Raw genomic sequence first — 18,750 nt, 5'->3', positions numbered from 1 at the left:
ACGTGTCTCTCGGAGTACATTCATACTTATTCCAGTATTTAAGCCCCTGAAGCAAGGGTCTTTTCATTAAACTTACCAATCAAGGACTCTGCCTCAGCGAAAGAGCGTGACATCTTTCTTCAGACACAGGCTCATTGGCTATCCTTCCGCTTAAATAATGTTTGTTTCTTCATTGAATGTATCATCTTATCAAGTGGTGTCTTATTTTTTCCGTCCCCCTCCATACTCAACCCTCTTCCTTTTTTGTACTTTTTTTTTTTTTAATGTGACCTAATTAACATTCCCTCTTGTATTCAAGTGACGCCAACGAGATTAGAACATATTGAGAAAAGCACGACCTGTTTGCGCGGCAGGGTTATGCTAACAAGATCACCTGTTAACAAGGTCACCCTCGAGTTTCGATAGGCGATCTGAGCGCTGAGAAGGCTGGCTCCTCGCGCTCAGACTACCATTGACCACAACAGCGAGGGCCCCTGGCAGCTCTCGGTCGGGCTGCGCATGGTCACAGAAGCAGTTCTGTCCGTGCCGCTCAAAGCGTGGCAGTCTGGACGTGTCTCTCTGAGTACATTCATACTTATTCCAGTCTTTAAGCCCCTGAATCAAGGGTCTTTTCATTAAACTTACCAATCAAGGACTCTGCCTCAGCGAAAGAGCGTGACATCTTTCTTCAGACACAGGCTCATTGGCTATCCTTCAGCTTAAATAATGTTTGTTTCTTCATTGAATGTATCATCTTATCAAGTGGCGTCTTACTTTTTCCGTCCCCCCTCCAAACTACACACACAACTACACACACAACCACACACACGCAACCCCACACACACAACCCCACACACCCACACACACCCCCAAACACCCACACACACCCCTAAACACCCACACACCCACAACCCCACACACAACCCCACCACCATACACACATACAACCACACACACATACAACCCCTCACACATACAACCACTCACACATACAACCACCCACACATACAACCACTCACACAAACAACCACTCAAACAACTACACACACAACCACACACAACCGCACACACATCTGTCGCCCTCACTATCTATTCCCCTCACTTTATCTATCGCCCTCACTCTATCTCTCTATCGCCCTCACTCTCTATCAATCTCTCTATCGCCCTCACTCTCTATCAATCTATCTATCGCCCTCACTCTATCGCCCTCACTTTATCTATCGCCCTCACTCTATCGCCCTCACTGTCTGTCTATCTATCGCCCTCACTCTGTCTATCTATCTATCGCCGTCACTCTGTCTATCTATCTATCGCCCTCTATCTATCTATCTCTCCACCACAACATCACTCAGGGGCACCACAGTATCACTCAGCACCACCACAGCATCACTCAGCACCACCACAGCATCACTGGTTCAAATATGTTCTCTCAATGTTTGAAGCTTTATTGCAAATGTCACAAAAAAATGTTAATATTTCACTTCTGTTCTTGGATTTTAGTCACTGAACATAATCTTCACAACAGTTATTTACAAAAGTTTAAGCTATTGCCATTAAAAATTACAATCACTTTTATTTAAGTATTAATTATTTAAAAAAATTAAAAGCCAATGTTAATTGTAATATCAATACATCTAAGTAAAGGCAATACAAAACATGTGACATTACAAATACTAAAAGTGTCACATATGCTAAAGTTAAAAGTATTGGCATTGTAAATCACAAAACAAATATAAAATGTCATTTACAAAACCAATAGCTCCAACTTTCCTCCTGCGAGACCTATTGGCAACGCCAGTGCTTGTTAAAAAACCATCCTCATTAGGTCACATGTTGCACTTAGTTACAGAAAACAAAGGAAGGACTGTAAGCCCACCACATCGCGAGCGCCATCTTAACATATCTCAATGCAGTTCCTTTGTATACTTTCAATGGTAAAGTGAAAAATCGTTTGACAAATAAACATTAAATCAAACATTAAATCACATTTCCTAAACCCCATGTGTGTATTTCGTACACCAGAGTCTATTATCCCATAGTTATACTAAGTAATTTGGAACTGTTTAATTATAAAGCCGTGTATCGGCACAACTTCAAATCTGAGAGTTAATACGGCATGTATCGGCTAAACCAGTCCACTCCTAAAAGTGCTATTGTGACCACAAAAATGCATATAAGTATAAACTTGGCATGTTCACCAGATATCTTAACAGAAATTTCTTTGTTTACAGTTCTAAATTATCCATTATTATTAGTCTCCCAAATGAATTGACAGTTCTTCCCCCATATTCATCCCCCTAGGGGCCTTGGTCCCAAGGTCGATTATGTATCTTGACTCTAGTCTGCGTAATTTCCTGATCCTGTCACCTCCTCTGATGTCTGCTGGTACTGTATCAATACCTCAATACCTCAGGAGTTCCCTGTTACTCTTGTGTCGTTCAGCAAAATGCCTCGCGACCGGGTAGGTCGGGTCCTTCTTGGCAATAGCCCTCAAGTGTTCCAGAACTCTCATTTTGATGCAATTAATAGTGCTACCTATGTATTTTAACCCACAGGGGCAGTCCAAGCAATAAACCACATAAGTGGTACTGCACGTGATGAACTTCTTTATAAACCTGGGTTCTTTAAGTCCTATAACTTCTTGCTTAAGAGTTCGTCTGCTACCTGCACAAGCCTTGCATTTCCTGCAAGGATAAAACCCTCCAAGATCCCTTAGAGTGTTACTTGTGGTGGGGATTGCTTGGAAATGGCTCTGTACTAGATTATCCCTGAGCGATCTAGCTTTTCTATATGTAACAGACGGTATATCAGAACCAATGATTTCATCTGCTTTCAAGATGTTCCAATGCTTTCTCATGATCTTATTAATTTTATATATATATTCCACAAATCCCTCTTTCAAAGGAATAAGTCAGCACTCACAAATTTCCTTTCCCGATCTGGTTTATTCCATTATTACTCCAGCAATACAAAAAACCAACGCGTTTCGCAACCAACTGTCGCTTGTTCACGGTCAGTGCAATAGCGTACATGCCCCTCCTATATTTCGAAGGACCCGCCAGAACTTCTCTATTACTGATCTCACTTCCTGTTAAATTACAGGAAGTTAGATGGGAAATGTAGTTTACACAAACATGATTTCTTTCTATAGTATAAATACTATTAAAACACAAATTGTGGTCGGCGGCAATTGCATTTCTACGATGTTACATCATGCATCTATAATCCTCCATGTAATTACGGTGGTCAGACATTTTCATGTGTATTATTCATTATTTACATCGCGATGTTATTGATGGTGAAAAATCTAGCCCTCTAGTGGGCAAGTTACTCATTGGCAACAAAGGCATTTCATGAATTAGCTTTTATAATTAAAGCGATATTATCACAAATTAAGCCCTCTGGTGGGCATAAATTATTTGGTCTTAAAATTCAACACATCGATATACGGCCAACTTGGTCTCTACACCCCATGTTGTCTTTATAAGAATTTATCACATATTTAGTATATCTTGACCACTTGTGATCGAACTTAACTAAATTTTACAAACTTGGATTATGTTCTACATAGATTCTCTTAACCTAAGAGAAAAAAAGTTTGAACCGCCTGTTACACATCTGTTCATTGTGTCCACCATATCATCAAAAAAACAGATTTCTCTATTCTATCTACATTTATCCATTAAACTTTTTTTGTGTATTTCCACTACTGTCTCTTTTTATGTTACAAAGGACCACATCTTATCAAAAAAGAACCTTCCCAGAGGGTTTACAAATGTACATAAAGTTCTTCGCTCTGGTTTAATCCCCACGGGGTCATTGTTCGGAAATTCAGGATTTGTCTTGATTCTCTGCATCTCAGCTTTCGTTCCTGATCTCCACCCCTCTCATGTGGCAATATGCATTCAAGTGCATATACTTTCAAGAGTTTCCAATCGCTGTTATATGTTATGCGGTCGGGTGAGGAAGCATCAGGTAGTACCGAGCGGGTTTGCCGATAGGAACAATGTTTCCACGAGGCGTTCCTGCCCTTGCCTAAGACCATGGGGTGTAATCAAACACTCTTTCATAATTCCAAGTAGAATACAAGCCGTATGTATAACAACACGCATGTTTTATTGACAACAGCGTTCAATATAAATAAGTAGTTTTTAGCTAAACTTTTTTCATTTGAAAACAGGAGTGGCAATACAGGGCTGGACCCTGTATGGTCCTGAAGAAAAGCTTGGGGGAGCTTGAAACATGTCGACCATAACACTGATCTAGCTGAGTAAAAGTTAGAACACAGTGTTACCCCTTTTTAATTTTTTATACCACACTAGGAGCAAAATAAATTGTTGAGGCCCACTAGCACGGTATTTTTAATTTCACACCCACTCCACCACCACCACACTTGCACCACACATAGTCATCTCACAAAACCAGTGCTCCAGCGTAGTCGCCTTGTCGCAGCACGCCCCTTTTCGTAGAGAACTGGGATGGCCCCAATGATGAAGCATGTCACCGTGGGGCAACCCCGGTGAGTGAGGGGACTCTAGAAAGAAATTTTTCTTTCTTACATATATTTGGTACACACTGACTTAGTAAGCAGTAACCACACAATACCTACCAGGTCTCTGGACCCTTCACATAGGGTTCCTGTATTGCATCCACCTCCATATGTTTTGCCACTGCATTGCTCCTATCTTTGTTGGTCATCTCTCTGATGTGCTCTAAAATACGTTTATTGAATTCATTTTTTGTGCTGCCGATATATTTTAGCAAACATGGGCACTCTATTACGTATACCACATGTGTGCTTGTGCAGTCAATTAGTTGTTTTATCTGCCACATCTTTCTGTTGGGTAGCATTACTTCTTTTTTGTTTACTGCAATCTGGCAGACCTTGCAATGTTGACATTTTATAAATCCTTTTGTGTTCAGCCATTGGATTCCTTTTTTCTTTTTCGTATGGTCTTGATGAGGACTTTGTATTAGTCTATCTTTTAGATTTCTTGCTCTCCTAAATGTGACCAGGGGATGATTTCCCATTATTTTTCCAATTGTTTGATCTAGATGTAGTAGTTTCCAGTTTTTCCTTAGAATATTAACAATCTGTTTTGATTCCCTGGTGTAGTCTAGGATCAATCTAACTTTTCTTTCCTCCGGTTGTGATTCTTCCGTGGTATTTTTTATTTCTTGTTTGGTTATTAAGGCATCCTTCCGATTTTTCTTGTTTGCTCTTTGCCATCCTTTCATTATGGTCTTTTTATTGTATCCTCTGTTCTTGAATCTTTCAGCCATAGCTTCACTCGTTTTCATCCATTCACTTTCCTCCGAACATATTCTTCTCAATCTGAGGAATTCACCATAAGGAATGTTTTCCTTTACAGAGGGTTTACGGAAACTTTCAAAATGTAAAGTGGAATTGGTAGCCGTTTCTTTCCTATGTAGTGTTGTTTCTACTTTGTTGTTCCGAATGTAGATCTCGGTGTCCAGGAAAATAGCTTTATCTTTGCTGATTTTATATGTGAATCTAGTGTTCGAGGTAGAGGAATTGAGGATTTGGAAGTAGGTTTCAAATTCTTGGCTTGTTCCTTCCCACACAATCAGAAGGTCATCTATATATCTTGTCCATTTTGCGATTTTTTCTACAAACAAGTCATTATCTGGATGCCATGCCACTTGCTGCTCCCACCATCCCATTGTGAGGCAGGCATATGCCGGACTGAAAGAAAAACCAATAGCACATCCATGGATTTGTTGATATATTTCTTCTCCAAACAGAAAAATGTTTTGTGTAAGGCACATTTCTACCATGTCTATTAACATCTGGTTGTGTCTGTTAAACTGGATATCACGTTCTTTTAGGAAAAATGCACACGCATTTAGACCTATATCATTGTCAATGTTCGTATACAGAGATACGACATCCATTGTGACCAATAGAAAATTCGGTTGCCAAGGTAAATCCTCTAGATGTTTTAGGAGGTCCGTCGTGTCTCTTAAATATGAGCTCAAATTGGTTACAAACGGCATAAGAAAAAAGTCTATATAGTTAGCCACCGGTTCCATTAGTGACCCTTTTGATGACACGATCGGTCTCCCTGGTGGTTTAAGTGGGTTCTTATGCACTTTTGGTAAAAAATAGATCGTAGCCGTTACCGGATGTTCAGTGCTTAGGAATTTCATTTCGTCTAAATCAATCAAATCTTGGTTGTTCCAAAGTTTAAGTTTTTGATCCAATTTTTCCTTGAGGAGTTTTGTTGGATTAGTTTGCAATTTTCTGTAGTATTTTTTGTTGTTTAATTGCAAATGAGCCTCTGTCACAGTCATTTGTGTCTAAGATGACGATATTACCGCCTTTGTCTGCAGTTTTTATCGTTATTGTTTTGTCATCGGTTAGGCTTTTTAAAGCATTTCTTTCATCTTTAGTTAGGTTATCTTTGTATTTGAGGCCTTTGATTTTATAGATATCCTTTATGATAGCATCTTGGAATAAGTCAATTTTATTCCCTTGGGGTAGCTGTGGATACAATTTGGATGGTACTTTCATCCCACTCAGGCCTGCTCCTTTTTGAGCAGCCACGCCCGATTCCGAGATGATTTCTTCATCGTTGGTTGTATCCAAATTTGTTATTGCCACCAACGTGGGTAAGTCTGCTGATGTTAATCCTTCTCCTCTAACAGTCATATCCATACGTGTCTTTTTTTTATTTTTAGCATAGTTTGCCATTTTTTCCATTCTCTTCAAAATGTTTGTCTAACTTGATTTTTCTGATATATTTGTAGATATCTATTCTAGTTTGTGCTATATTCATAGATTCTGTGGGGCAAAAGTTAATTCCTCTTTTTAGTAAGGAAATTTCATTCTCGCTGATGTTTCGGTTGGATAGATTTAAAACTACTAGTTCTCCTTCCATTGTGGTATCCATTGGAACATTTATTTCTGTCTCTTCTGGCGCATGGCTCTTGTTTCTGTTCCCACTTTTTCTGAGCCATTTCCTTCTTTTCCCCCTTCTGGTTGTTTTTTGGGCGGTGCTCCTGATCTGGGCCCCCATCTGCGCCCTGGTCCTCTTCCTCTTGTTCCTTGGTTCTGATTGTGTTCCCATAATCGCTGCTGGAGGTCTCGCCTCATATCCCCTAAAAAATCTTTGTTTGTATTGTTTGTACTGTCCGCTCCTTCGTCACTGGTTCCAGTTGATGTAAGTGAAGTCGCACTTGATGCACTATGGTAACTCAGCCCTTTTCCTCCTTGATTTTTGAAGATGTCAAATTTCCTTGCATATGAAAAATACGACCTTGTGTATAGTCCTCCTCATCCCGTTGGAATTTTGACTGTTTACGATTTCTCACCACCTCCTCATGCTTGCTCCCGTATTTCTCCAGATCTGCCTTTAGTTTTGTTAGTTCTGGGGTTAGTTCCAATGATGCTAGTTCTTTTTCTAACTCCGCCAGTTCCTCTTTGATTTTTGACAAAGCAATTTCCAGATGTTTAATTAGAATTTTGATTAGACCTAATGAGGACTCTAAACATATTCTCCCCATTCATGCAGTAAGTCGTCTGACACGTCCTGTTGACTTGGCATCAAGGAGATTCTTAAACCTCTGGGGACTCTTTGAACTTCCACATATTTCTTTAATGTTATTAGTTCCCACCATTTATTAATTTCCTTCTTACTCAGTTTTTCCCACAATTTGAGTTTACTTTTAGTGGCTGATTTTTGGTTATCATCTTTGTTTTTGTTCTTATTTGTCAAAGTTGTCCTTTGTTCAAAGAAAAGAGAATCCAGTAGTTCCGTTCTCTCTGCATCTCGTTTATCCATTCCTTAGACTTATAGTTATCCTTTATGCTGGAGGCCGTGTTTTTAACAAATGTTGTGGCGTTTTGATAATGCGAACCCTTACGATGTTTGATGGGGATTCGCTGAGTAGGGATTTTAGACAATTTACAATGTGGTTACTGTCCAAATATTAATCCGCTATGTGGATTTCCAACAGAATTGCAGTTTATTAAATTCCAGTACAATCGAATTGTCTCTAGCTTTCGCAATGTAGCCAAACCTTAAACTTCTCTCTCACAACTAATCGTTCACGCAGTTCTAGGATATTCCGTGACACTCCACCGTGCTTACCTGCGATGTAGATCCGCCGGGTCGTGCACGTTTCTCCAAACAGCCGCTGTACGATTTCATTGTTTTCACAAGGTTGGCGTTCACCAGGACCGCTGCATAAATCCACAGCCTTGGCTCGATTTTGCAGTCCAATGCCGCTCTTTCCACCGGTGCTTTGACTTCCAAGCAGAGCCCCGCTTCAATGTATTCCACAAATCCCTCTTTCAAAGGAATAAGTGAGCACAAATTTCCTTTCCCGATCTTGTTTATTCAATTGTTATTACTCCAGCAATACAAAATACCAACGCGTTTCGCAACCAACTGTCGCTTGTTCACGGTCAGTGCAATATATATATATATATATATATATATATATAATTCAGCACGAACAGAAAAACTGCACTCGCGGGGGTCAAATCCAAGAAGGATTTTATTGCACACAAATTACAGGTTCAGACGCCTTTCGGCAGTACGCCTTCGTCAGTAACAGGCAGCCGCCATTACGCTGCGTACATATACACATGACGTCTCACCAGGACGCAATTTTTACATCAGGCAATTTCACTGGCGTAAAATCGTAAACAAAAAATCTAATTCTGTATACCATGTTAACATATAGTGGGGTAAATTATATCTTACAAACATAGTTAGATGCATATTTGGCAAAAGCAATTCATTGTGTGGCATGGATAAATCAATTGTGTCTTACGGGAAAAACAAACAATGCATTGTAATTAACTGTGATAATACATGGATCAAATGTTTATAGTTGATTTGTTCCTTTGTACGTTGTACCGCTTGAAGCACCTACCCCCTGCCGCCGAAGTTTAATAGGATAATCTCACAAGTAAGCCTGCCACATGCCATGCAGTATCTGTGACCATCTCCATGTTACATGTTTGTGAGTCTTGTATGTCTTATGATGATGTAATAATCACGGAGGGCTACCTTATTGTGGCCCCAGCCTTAAAATAATGCGCATATGAATGTAGCAGCGAAGAAACCTCGCAATTCCGCATACTTCTGAAATATGGCAATAAACATCGCGATATTGCATGCAAATGTAAAAAATGTAATGTAATGTAATTGATTTTATATAGCGCACAAATCACCCGAAGGTCTCAGGGCGCTTGCTTAGGGAACCCGTCCTGGTATTCCCCTGTGAGATACCCCGGCAGGGTATCCACAAGGTGAAAGCCAGGCATCCCGCCGCGAGGGGCCGTAGTGGAGATTAAGCAAGCTATTGCCCAGAGTCGCAGAGTGTGACCCCGTGAGTTGAGTAGGCACCGGCGCGAGAATTATCGAGTCCGTGGAATTTTGAGCCCGAGACCCTGCCGCGTCGGGAATCGAACCCTGGTCCACGGCCGCTCTCAGCTTCCGGGTCTGCCGCCTCTAACCACTGAGCCACACTTCTCCACTGCTGCACACACCTATAGACTTTGATACAATACTATCCTAGCCCTAATGATAAGCGCTCACGTTTGAAGCTTTTCCAAACACCACTGTGGCATGCAGTATGTATGCACTGAGAGTCTGCACGACGTAACAGGCTAGTAAGGACAATTTGCGCCTGATGCCCTTCTATTTTATTTTCTCTCCCCACAGGTTTTTGTATCTATGCTCCTCATTTTTGAGAGCACCCCACCTTTGCTACACCTTACCACTGGTCTTTTAAGGATTTAGGATAGGGTGGGTCTTTTAGGGGGCTCATACCATCCATCTCCTTGGTCCTGAGGAATACCGGGAATCTTCCCTAACGGTTGAAACATGTTGACCAACGCACTATGAACACATATTGAGATACGTAGGTCGTAACTCCCCTTCCAGTATCTCACTTTTATTATTTTATCATTGTCCAGTTGCTTTTCAATAAAATTCATTCTTACAAAGTTAAACCAGGACAATTTTTAACACCTTTTTGCACTTACACCCCACATTCTGCTCCACTGTATTACAGGTGTCGAAGCACACCCTGGTGACGCTAGGCAACCAGGGTGGACCCCGATGATGAAGCATGTCACCACTAGGTGGTGAGTGAGGGGTTTTTAGAAAAGGAATAATTATTCCAATTTTGGAAAACCTTCAACTTACACATTGGGTGATACTCCTTCATTTGTTTTTCAATATCCGAGACCAGGGGAACAGGAGTATTCCTCGTCCATCACAAGTGGACACAATCCCTTACTCTCTCTTTTGTTTTCTCTAATATCAGTTAATACCCATTTGAAAAGCTCGCTAAAACACTTCAGTACAGAGGTTCATGGAAAGATATACATTAGCAAGAATAAATTACTGGAATTCCTAATCCATAGTTAAAGTGATAAGTTACTCTACAATTGTGCAGTATACAAAAAATAATGCAGATTTAAGTCTTACAAGGTTCTGCTTTTTTTGTAATTCTTCCAGATATCCTAGAATGTCTTCATCTGCTACATCAAAAGCAGTCTGGCCCTACAAAAAAATACAATAATGTAAGAATAACAGAATTGCAACAGAGGTTAAAAAAGATTTTTTTTAACCAGATGATGAGGTGTTTGAGCTTTAATCATTTGAGACTGAACATATTCCATTTTGACCTCGACAGCCACCATCCTCTGCTTTATGGTGCCAAATACATAATGCGCCTTTACAAAGAAAACCATCAAGAGCCAATTCCTCTTGATCCTCTGCAGACTTTTCATGAAGTAGTAGACTTTGTACACTTGTAAAAAAAAAATATTTAGAGAACATCCCTTGTATCTGTGTGTATATATGTATCATATTTTATTGTTCGCATCACTGCACCTATGAGCACTGCGCGGTCTGCACCACTCTAAATTAAAAACAGCTATCAACAAAATATGAACTGTTCTTCTGTTCTAGACAGTGCAAGGACAGCCACGGTGACTCCAAATTCTCGAAACCTGTAACCATTATCTTTTTAGAACCTTCACAAAGAAGTTGAACTGAACTTCAAGCGAGCTTAGCTCAGGAATCTTTCAAAGCTAGGTTAAGAGCTAGTCTGGCAGCAACCACATGCAGAGCACAGGAAGGTTTCATCGTTGGTGAGCGAGCATAGCCATACATCATCCAAAAATATAGCTTAAGAAACGGGACCTACCCAGAAATAGAAGAATGCTAAAGCTTGAAAACCTCAAATATTGCTATGTTCTTTTTGTGTAGCAGAGATTTACACTGCAATCAGTTTTGGACAGAAAATTCAGCCAACTTGTAACTTTTTCCGCAATAATGCTGGGGCTAAAGCAGAGTGCGTAATATAATAAACCACCTACTCCTCAACAGCAATTTGAACGATGCACTGTACTGCGTCTGGTAGAGCAAAAACTATTTCTTGACAGCATTAGTCAAGGCAGCAGCGAAAAGTTCCTTAAATGTGTCATACTGACAAATTAGAAAAACTATAAATCAAAAAAAAAAGTTAGTACTCACCACTTTATTAACGGTTTCCATTTCACACAAGTTCTCCACTAAAATTCGACATGCTTCTTCTTTACCCCAGTGTGCAGCAGCATGAAGCGGTGTCCAGCCATCAAAATCTTTGATGTTTATATCATAGCCTGCCTGAATTAAAATCCTACAAAGGGTAGTAAGCAGTAGAAAAACATACAAATGTGAGAAACATACAAAAGGCATTATTTTTTGTACTATAGGCTCTCACAAAATGTTGTAAACAAATTAAAGCTTAGTTTTGCATAATCACTCTGGAGTTTATGACACACACGCACTGCAGTGGGCAAGTAGCAGCAGTTACCACGACGTTAAGGCGGGCACTTTTATACATAAGAGCAGCAGGCCTCTCAATAAAGGCTGGTACTGACAAAAGTAGTGCCACCAGTCCAGCAGTAACTGACGACCAGACAGACCGCATGGTTCCATTGGCAGATTACTACATCATAGCTGGAAAAATGTATCAAGCACCTGACTTGGGGTCTGTCAAACTCCAGAGTGATAAAACAAAACCCAAGTCCAATAAAACAGAAGAAACAAGCTCCTTCTTTCAGAGGCAAAGAGTGGACTCATTGCTCCTTGACCTCTGGGAAATGTTTCCTCCCAAGTTTGTGCATATTCATTTACTCTCTTTTTGATCTGAATATTTACATAAGAGTGACAACTTACAGAAAATTACGGACTTTTTAAGCCCTGAACAAGTCCCATGGGGGACGAAATTCGTTGGCAGTCTAGTCCATTAGGCGTCTGTATTTTAAAGAAATTGTTTATGGATTAAAAGAATAAAGACATTGTTTTCTACAATCAAAATTACGATCCTTTGCTCTTTCATTTGGGAAGCTATCCACCTATATTTCTCTTTGTTTCAAACTATGGAAAATAATTTCCTTCACAAACTATTTACTTGTGATTCTCGAGTGCAGGGCCATGTGTTGAATTGTTTGTAGTGGTCTGCACACCGCCTTTATGGGATGCATGTAGGTCACATCCCAGGCCTACTGCACCGAGTTGTTATCACAATCCTGAGGCCACAATATGTTGTAACGACTGGTGCTGGACTTCTGTGTTCCAATCTTCAATTTGTGCCCTTAAGACAGACATATTTGTAGACAGACAGACGGGACAGTGAGACACATAGATGGAAAGGAGGACAGATATTTGGTAAGAGAGATAGGGAGGTAGACAGACTGAGGGGGGCTTTGAGACGTGTCTGTGGCTCATGCAGTGGCACTGAAGGATCGATGCTTGCTGGCAGCCCGTGCCCTGAAGGCAGGTGCCCTGAAGAGCACAAGAGCAGGGGCTGCAGTTAACTCCCCGCCTCGTCCCTTCAGAGACATAATCTAGGGGCTAGTCCAAATGCAACGGCAAGTCCTGGATGAAACGATACCAGTGGGCACCATCAAATATTACATTTTCCCTTATTTGTTCCAGTCTTGTGAGTCACATTTGATCGCATTTTTTTTCACCTTAGTTGTTGATGGCAATTCTTTCTTTTAATGTCGATTTAGAACTTTGTTATTTAGAAAGTGATACAAAGCACTGCAGCTGGCTACTAGTGCTGCATGTACTGATGAATATTTCAGCTAATTGTATTATCTATCAGAACAAGATTACTATGCTAATCCTCCCCCAGCGCTTTGGGCATCACAACCGATTTATTAAATTATATTAAACACAGTCTGCCCAGCTAAGGGAAAGGAAATGGCAACAGATAAAGACAAAAACCCGGTACCTGTAAAGCATTTGGTATTTTATACATCTATTTTGGAACAAAATAGTAATAATTAACTCGCATGCTAATAACTAATCATCCTGGTAGACGAGGAAGGGCATTTGCTGGAGGTACAAGTGAGGGGTAATAAGGTCATTTGCAGCTTACTAGGTCTCGCCTGAGACAGCGCATGCGCTCTCTCTTCAAGACATTTAGTAAGTGTCTTTTAAAAGTGCCACAAGAGGCTTTTGCTGGCCTACAGCTTGTGTTCACGAGCTCGTGCACGAGCACAGCTGCCATCTGTGTTTTTATTGTTGTAATCAGGCTCCTCTGCTTGCACTACCCCCAGTCCCTTTTCCCCTTCCCTCCTGGTCAGCTTTATCTGTGTCTTCTAGCTGTGAATCATGCTCCTCTGCTCGTGCTCGCACTCCCCCTCCCTTCTCCCCCTCCTCTTCGTCAGTTTCATTTGTGTCTTCTATCACTGTGAATGCTCCTGCTTTCACCAGGCACACACACCATCAGTCGTCCGTGCACGCTTTCACCAGGCACACACAACACCAGCCTTCAGTGCACGCTTCCACCAGGCACACACAACACCAGCCGTCAGTGAACGCTTCCACCAGGCACACACACCACCAGCCGTCAGTGCACGCTTCCACCAGGCACACACCACCAGCCATCAGTGCACACTTCCACCAGGCGCACACACACCACCAGCCATGAGTGCACACTTTCACCATGCACACACACTACCAGCCGTCACACACTACCAGCCGTCGGTGCATGCTTCCACCAGGCACACACCACCAGCCGTCCGTGCACGCTTTCACCAGGCACACACACCACCAGCCGTCAGTGCACGCTTCCACCAGGCACACACACCAAAAGCTGTCAGTGCACGCTTCCACCAGGCACACACACCACCAGCCGTCAGTGCACACTTTCACTAGGCACACACAACACAAGCAGTCAGTGCAGCAGGCAGGTTCTTCTCAGAGTTTCTTGGTAAATATGTGTTTGATGCCTGGGAGGGAGTGGGTCGAGTTTCCTAAAAACCATGCTGAGTATGCAGGTGCAGTGCATTAACTCCTGTGTGAGTGAGTCATGCTTCCTGGGGCTCACTCACTCAACACTTGTAAATGGCGCCTGCACCAGGCTTTTTCTCATTTGCAACTTTCGGCACATGCACACAGCTAGTCAGCCCCCACACCCACGGGAATGACTGCTTCCTACAATGAGAATGGAAACAACATTCAGAGCAATGAAAATAAGTTCATTTGATGCAAAGAACTGTTAACAAAAACCATGTCCAGCTATTGTAGATCTGGCAACTTAAACAAAACAGCAACAACAACAAAAACAAGCATTGGCATAGCCAATAGGTCTCTCTTTTTGGACCCTATAAGTATTTAGTTATGTAGCAGAATATCCCTGGGGCAACAACACCAACTTGCATGGCTAAACACTTATAAGGTCCCAAATGCGAGACCTATTGGCTATGTCAGTGCTTGTTGAGGTGAGCTGTGAGGTTGACGCAGGCTGGAGCCTGGTAACTGTTTGGAAGAGAGGGGGAGGCAGAGCAGAGAGAGCGGTATTGAAAGGCGGGGGAAGAGCCGCTCTCTATGTAGACTGGGGCGTGTCAATGGCCGGAGAAGCATCGAGCCTGCGGAGCTGGACAGCAGGAAAAGTGGGCCCGGGAAGGGGAAGGGACGCCGAGAAAAGACCGAAGTGAGGAGAGCAGAGGGATCGCGCAGCGACAAGCGAAAGCAAAGAGGCTGCACCTGAAGTTGTGGAAACTGGGCGCCTTGCTGAAACATAAAGCAGTAGCATTTATAGTTTAAGCCTGCAGGAGGGCAGGATAATGACGGACGGTATGGAGAGCTTACACAGAGGGAGGGTGTTTCTGGAGTGTGCGCTGAAATGGAGCTGGGCTTGTGTTGTAAACAAACTACTACATCTGTGAGCATTTATAAACTTCTCACATTTGGATTTCCATCTTAGGTAGGGCCTTATATTCAATTCAGCTTAGAGTGGGCATAATGCTTCTACAGGGTGTGAAGGGGTTTTGCTAAAAACGACTTTAATATGCAATTGCACATTTGGTTCCAGTCCCCTTTACGGAGCTCTCCGCTGCAAAGAGCTCTGTAGAAATTTGATTTTTCCAAGGAAGGTACATGGAGACCAGCATCAGGAGCAGCTCTCCATATGGAATTTGCGAGTTCAACTATGAACATAGTATTTTAGTGCTTTGAGTATCTGAGCCTGTGCTTTATTTATGTTGTGTTTTCAGGTGATATTACTTCTAACAAAAACTCCAATCAATATCTGCACCCCATCCAAGACGATATGAATCTCGGGTCTATTCAGACAAAGACTTTAAGTGTTATCTCATGGAGTGTGGCAGGTTTGCACACTAAGTTAGAAAATCAAAAGATGGAAGTATGTTGGTAGAAGAATATACTATAATGTGTTGTCAAGAGACTTGGCTCAATGACGCACCCCATATTGATGGGTATGTCTCTTATTTGGTTACCAGCCATCGGCTCGCAAAGGGAGGTCGGGCTCCTTTTATCACGGTAACACTGGATGACAAAGACAAAATACCTCCTCTTAACACCTTTTTATCATTTGTTGTTAATAACTTTCCTAAAGCCCTTTGAACTATTGTTGATTAATCTTTATAATAATATATCAGATTATACATTAAGTAAGGTCATAGATGGGCTGGAGAATGCTATAAGTCAGATACAACATGATCATGGAAAGGAACTCCAAATTATCTGGATAGGAGTTTTTGATATACAAGTTTCTGAGCCTAATGTGTTGACTTATGTGTTATCTGTAATGAAGTCGATCCGTCCCTTAAACATTTCAAGCACAATCTATGGGGATTCCTTAAATAGAGTTGTTATAGCTGAAGACTTGATATTTGCACAGGAGTATGATTCAACTAGGGATTTGCAAATCCCAGCGTATGTGGAGCACGTTCAAACTCAAAAATCTACCATATATTAATTACTACAAATCTTAAAGCACTTTTAAAAGGGAGTGAAGTGATCATAACCCCATATCATGGTCCCTACATAGAATTCTGGGGAAACAGGCAGGAAAAGAACCACAATCTAAGATTGAGTATAACACATTAGGTGTTTAACAAAAAGTGGGGGAAAATCGATAAGGAGGCTTGAGAGATATTACGGTAAATAAACAGGAACAAATTGAGGTAGCTCTGAGGTAGCTCTAAAAGAGTATGCCAAAGTCATACACGCTTTGACTTTGTTAAATAAATATATGCAAGCCAAGCTAACAAAATGCTCCAGGAGAACAACTGAAACCCCTAGATGGTTAAAAAGTGCCTGTTCCGCGGCGCACAGATTGTTGATGCATGCTTTTAGTTTACACCCGAGGGATAGAGAGGAGGTAGTAAAAGCCTAGGAAATCGTATAAAGAAACTATGGCAAAAAGGAAGCTGGAATTAAAAGAAAAAGCTTCGGAAGACTAACATTTGGTGTATGGCGAAAGACTCTTGTGCATTCTGGCAGGTCGTAAATTCCGCTACCTTGTTAGGGGATTAATCAACCAAGCTAGAGGCAATTGTACCAGTTGCAGATTGGGTAAACCATTTCTCAAAAATATTTTGTTATACTCCCCAGAATTCCAATTTGGAGGTATTCGAGCAGCCACTACTTCAAATCTCAAGCTGTCTCCACCGAGCCCAGGGTGGCATGGGCCAAATTTGCTTAGAGCCGGGTCCACTGGAACTTATATTCCAGAGTAGCATAGGTCACATGATATAGCTGATGAGGACGCAAGAAGCTTAGAGGTCAAGAAGCCTCAGAGGCAATCTCCCCGTTATCCAGGACCAAGCCAGAAGCCTGTTCTGAACTCGTTGCTGTGGAGAAAACCCTGAACTTCACTGTGTCCAGGATTGCCCTAATGAATGGAAGCCTCGGCGAAGGAGTCAGGTGGTACTTCAGCTGATTGAGAGCCCAAACCATGACCAGAGGCTCACCATCATTCATAGGTGCTCTACAACGGTCTTCAATCCATCTTCCAAAAGTAATTTGTCAAGTTAGGGGGAACACAGACATCCCGACCTCCAAAGATGGGTCGCAATTACTTTGTAGAACATTTGCTAACATCCAACTCGCAATAATCAGGCCAAAAGGGAGCACAGCAAGCTGGCCTCCTTTGAACCTCAGGTAACAACTGTGGGACTGCAGGATGGGTATATGAAAATATGCATTTGCAGGTCCAATGGAAGTCACCCGGGCCCAGAGCAGATAGGATCTAGGCCAGCGTGAACATTTTTAATTTATCCTTCCGGGGGGAGGCATTAAGTGGGCAGGTGTCCAAAATAGGCCTGATTTTACCCCATGCCCAGAATGAGGAATTAGCAAGGTTAACAACCCCTCCCTTTTTCCCCCATTGTATGTTGTGTGGGGATGAGTAGACTTACTTTCCACTCAACTTGACTTAACGTGCTCTGCCAGCTAGACTACTACCAGGCCTCGAGAACTCTACATGCCCTCTCGCTATGGTGAGTCAGATTTAATCAGGGCGAGCTATATTTAGGGCCTGCTGACTCGTCCTTGCGAGCTATCAATCAACAGGTGTTCTTTTCAACCACAAGTGAATGAGCGATAAAGATGCCTTTAAATCTTGTTAATATTTTGTCACTTTTGCTCTGCCTTAAGAGAGAGGTCAAAAGTCAGTTTGTCTTCTTACATTTACTTTTTTTCCTCTGAGGAGTTTGTAAAGTGAACTGTCCGACAATGCAATTTTAATAGGAAACGTGCTGTCTGTATACAACAGTGCACTACCACATCATGCTTTAAGTAATACATTTATTAAAAGTGAGCTTTTAAAAATGAAATATTCCTGCCCCGCCATGATGACAATCGTATTAGTGAACTAAAAAGCAAGTCAGGGGTCATGTGTACCCTAATATGGGACTGATTCGTATTATACATAAAGCAAAAGCCTTTGTCTATTAAATCAAAGAGGTTTTTTTGTACAGCAGATATGCTGATCTTACATATTTAAACGTGTTCTCCTATGTGATAATGAAGAAAAAGGCAGCTCCATAAAATAAAATATTTGGATACGATCACACAATTTGAGACCAGTTTATGGGTCAAATACATTACAATTAGGTCGAGTAGATTATTCAAATTACTAGCCCTGCAGGTCTAGTAAAATTTTTATGATTTTTCGAATCCCAACTCCTTATTGTTGGCACTAGACATCCAGGACGTAGCAAACATGGCTGCCCTCTCAAGGGCATATCGGATCATTCCCCACTGATGCTGGTATTATATGCTACTGGGTCAAAACCGAAAGGTGCTTGGCCCTTTAGCTCCTGGTTTATAAAATGAGACCGGATGGCACCATTAAGGCAAGGCACTGAAGAAAACTTTGAAATTAATAAACCATCAGTCCAATAAGCCTCCATGGTTTGGGATGCGTTCCAAGTGATAATTAGAGGAAGGGCCACGGCACGTCAGATTTCAGAAAAGG

At 41.6% G+C, this 18,750-nt stretch overlaps 1 protein-coding gene across 1 annotated transcript in view; it reads right to left on the bottom strand.

Annotated features, from left to right (window-relative positions):
• PPP1R12A (protein phosphatase 1 regulatory subunit 12A) overlaps positions 1-18,750 on the bottom strand; it is a gene marked incomplete at its 5' end in the record, with an annotated part of 839,509 nt that overhangs the window by 732,249 nt on the left and 88,510 nt on the right. The window contains 2 exons of the mRNA XM_086950257.1: positions 10,449-10,523; positions 11,502-11,646. Coding sequence (XP_086806383.1) covers positions 10,449-10,523; positions 11,502-11,646 — 220 coding nt within the window. The remainder of the gene's footprint in view (positions 1-10,448; positions 10,524-11,501; positions 11,647-18,750) is intronic.

Source organism: Lissotriton vulgaris, unplaced genomic scaffold (assembly GCF_964263255.1).
Source record: "Lissotriton vulgaris unplaced genomic scaffold, aLisVul1.2 SCAFFOLD_867, whole genome shotgun sequence".
NCBI lineage: Eukaryota > Metazoa > Chordata > Amphibia > Caudata > Salamandridae > Lissotriton > Lissotriton vulgaris.
This window is presented reverse-complemented; position numbering and strand designations above follow the sequence as displayed.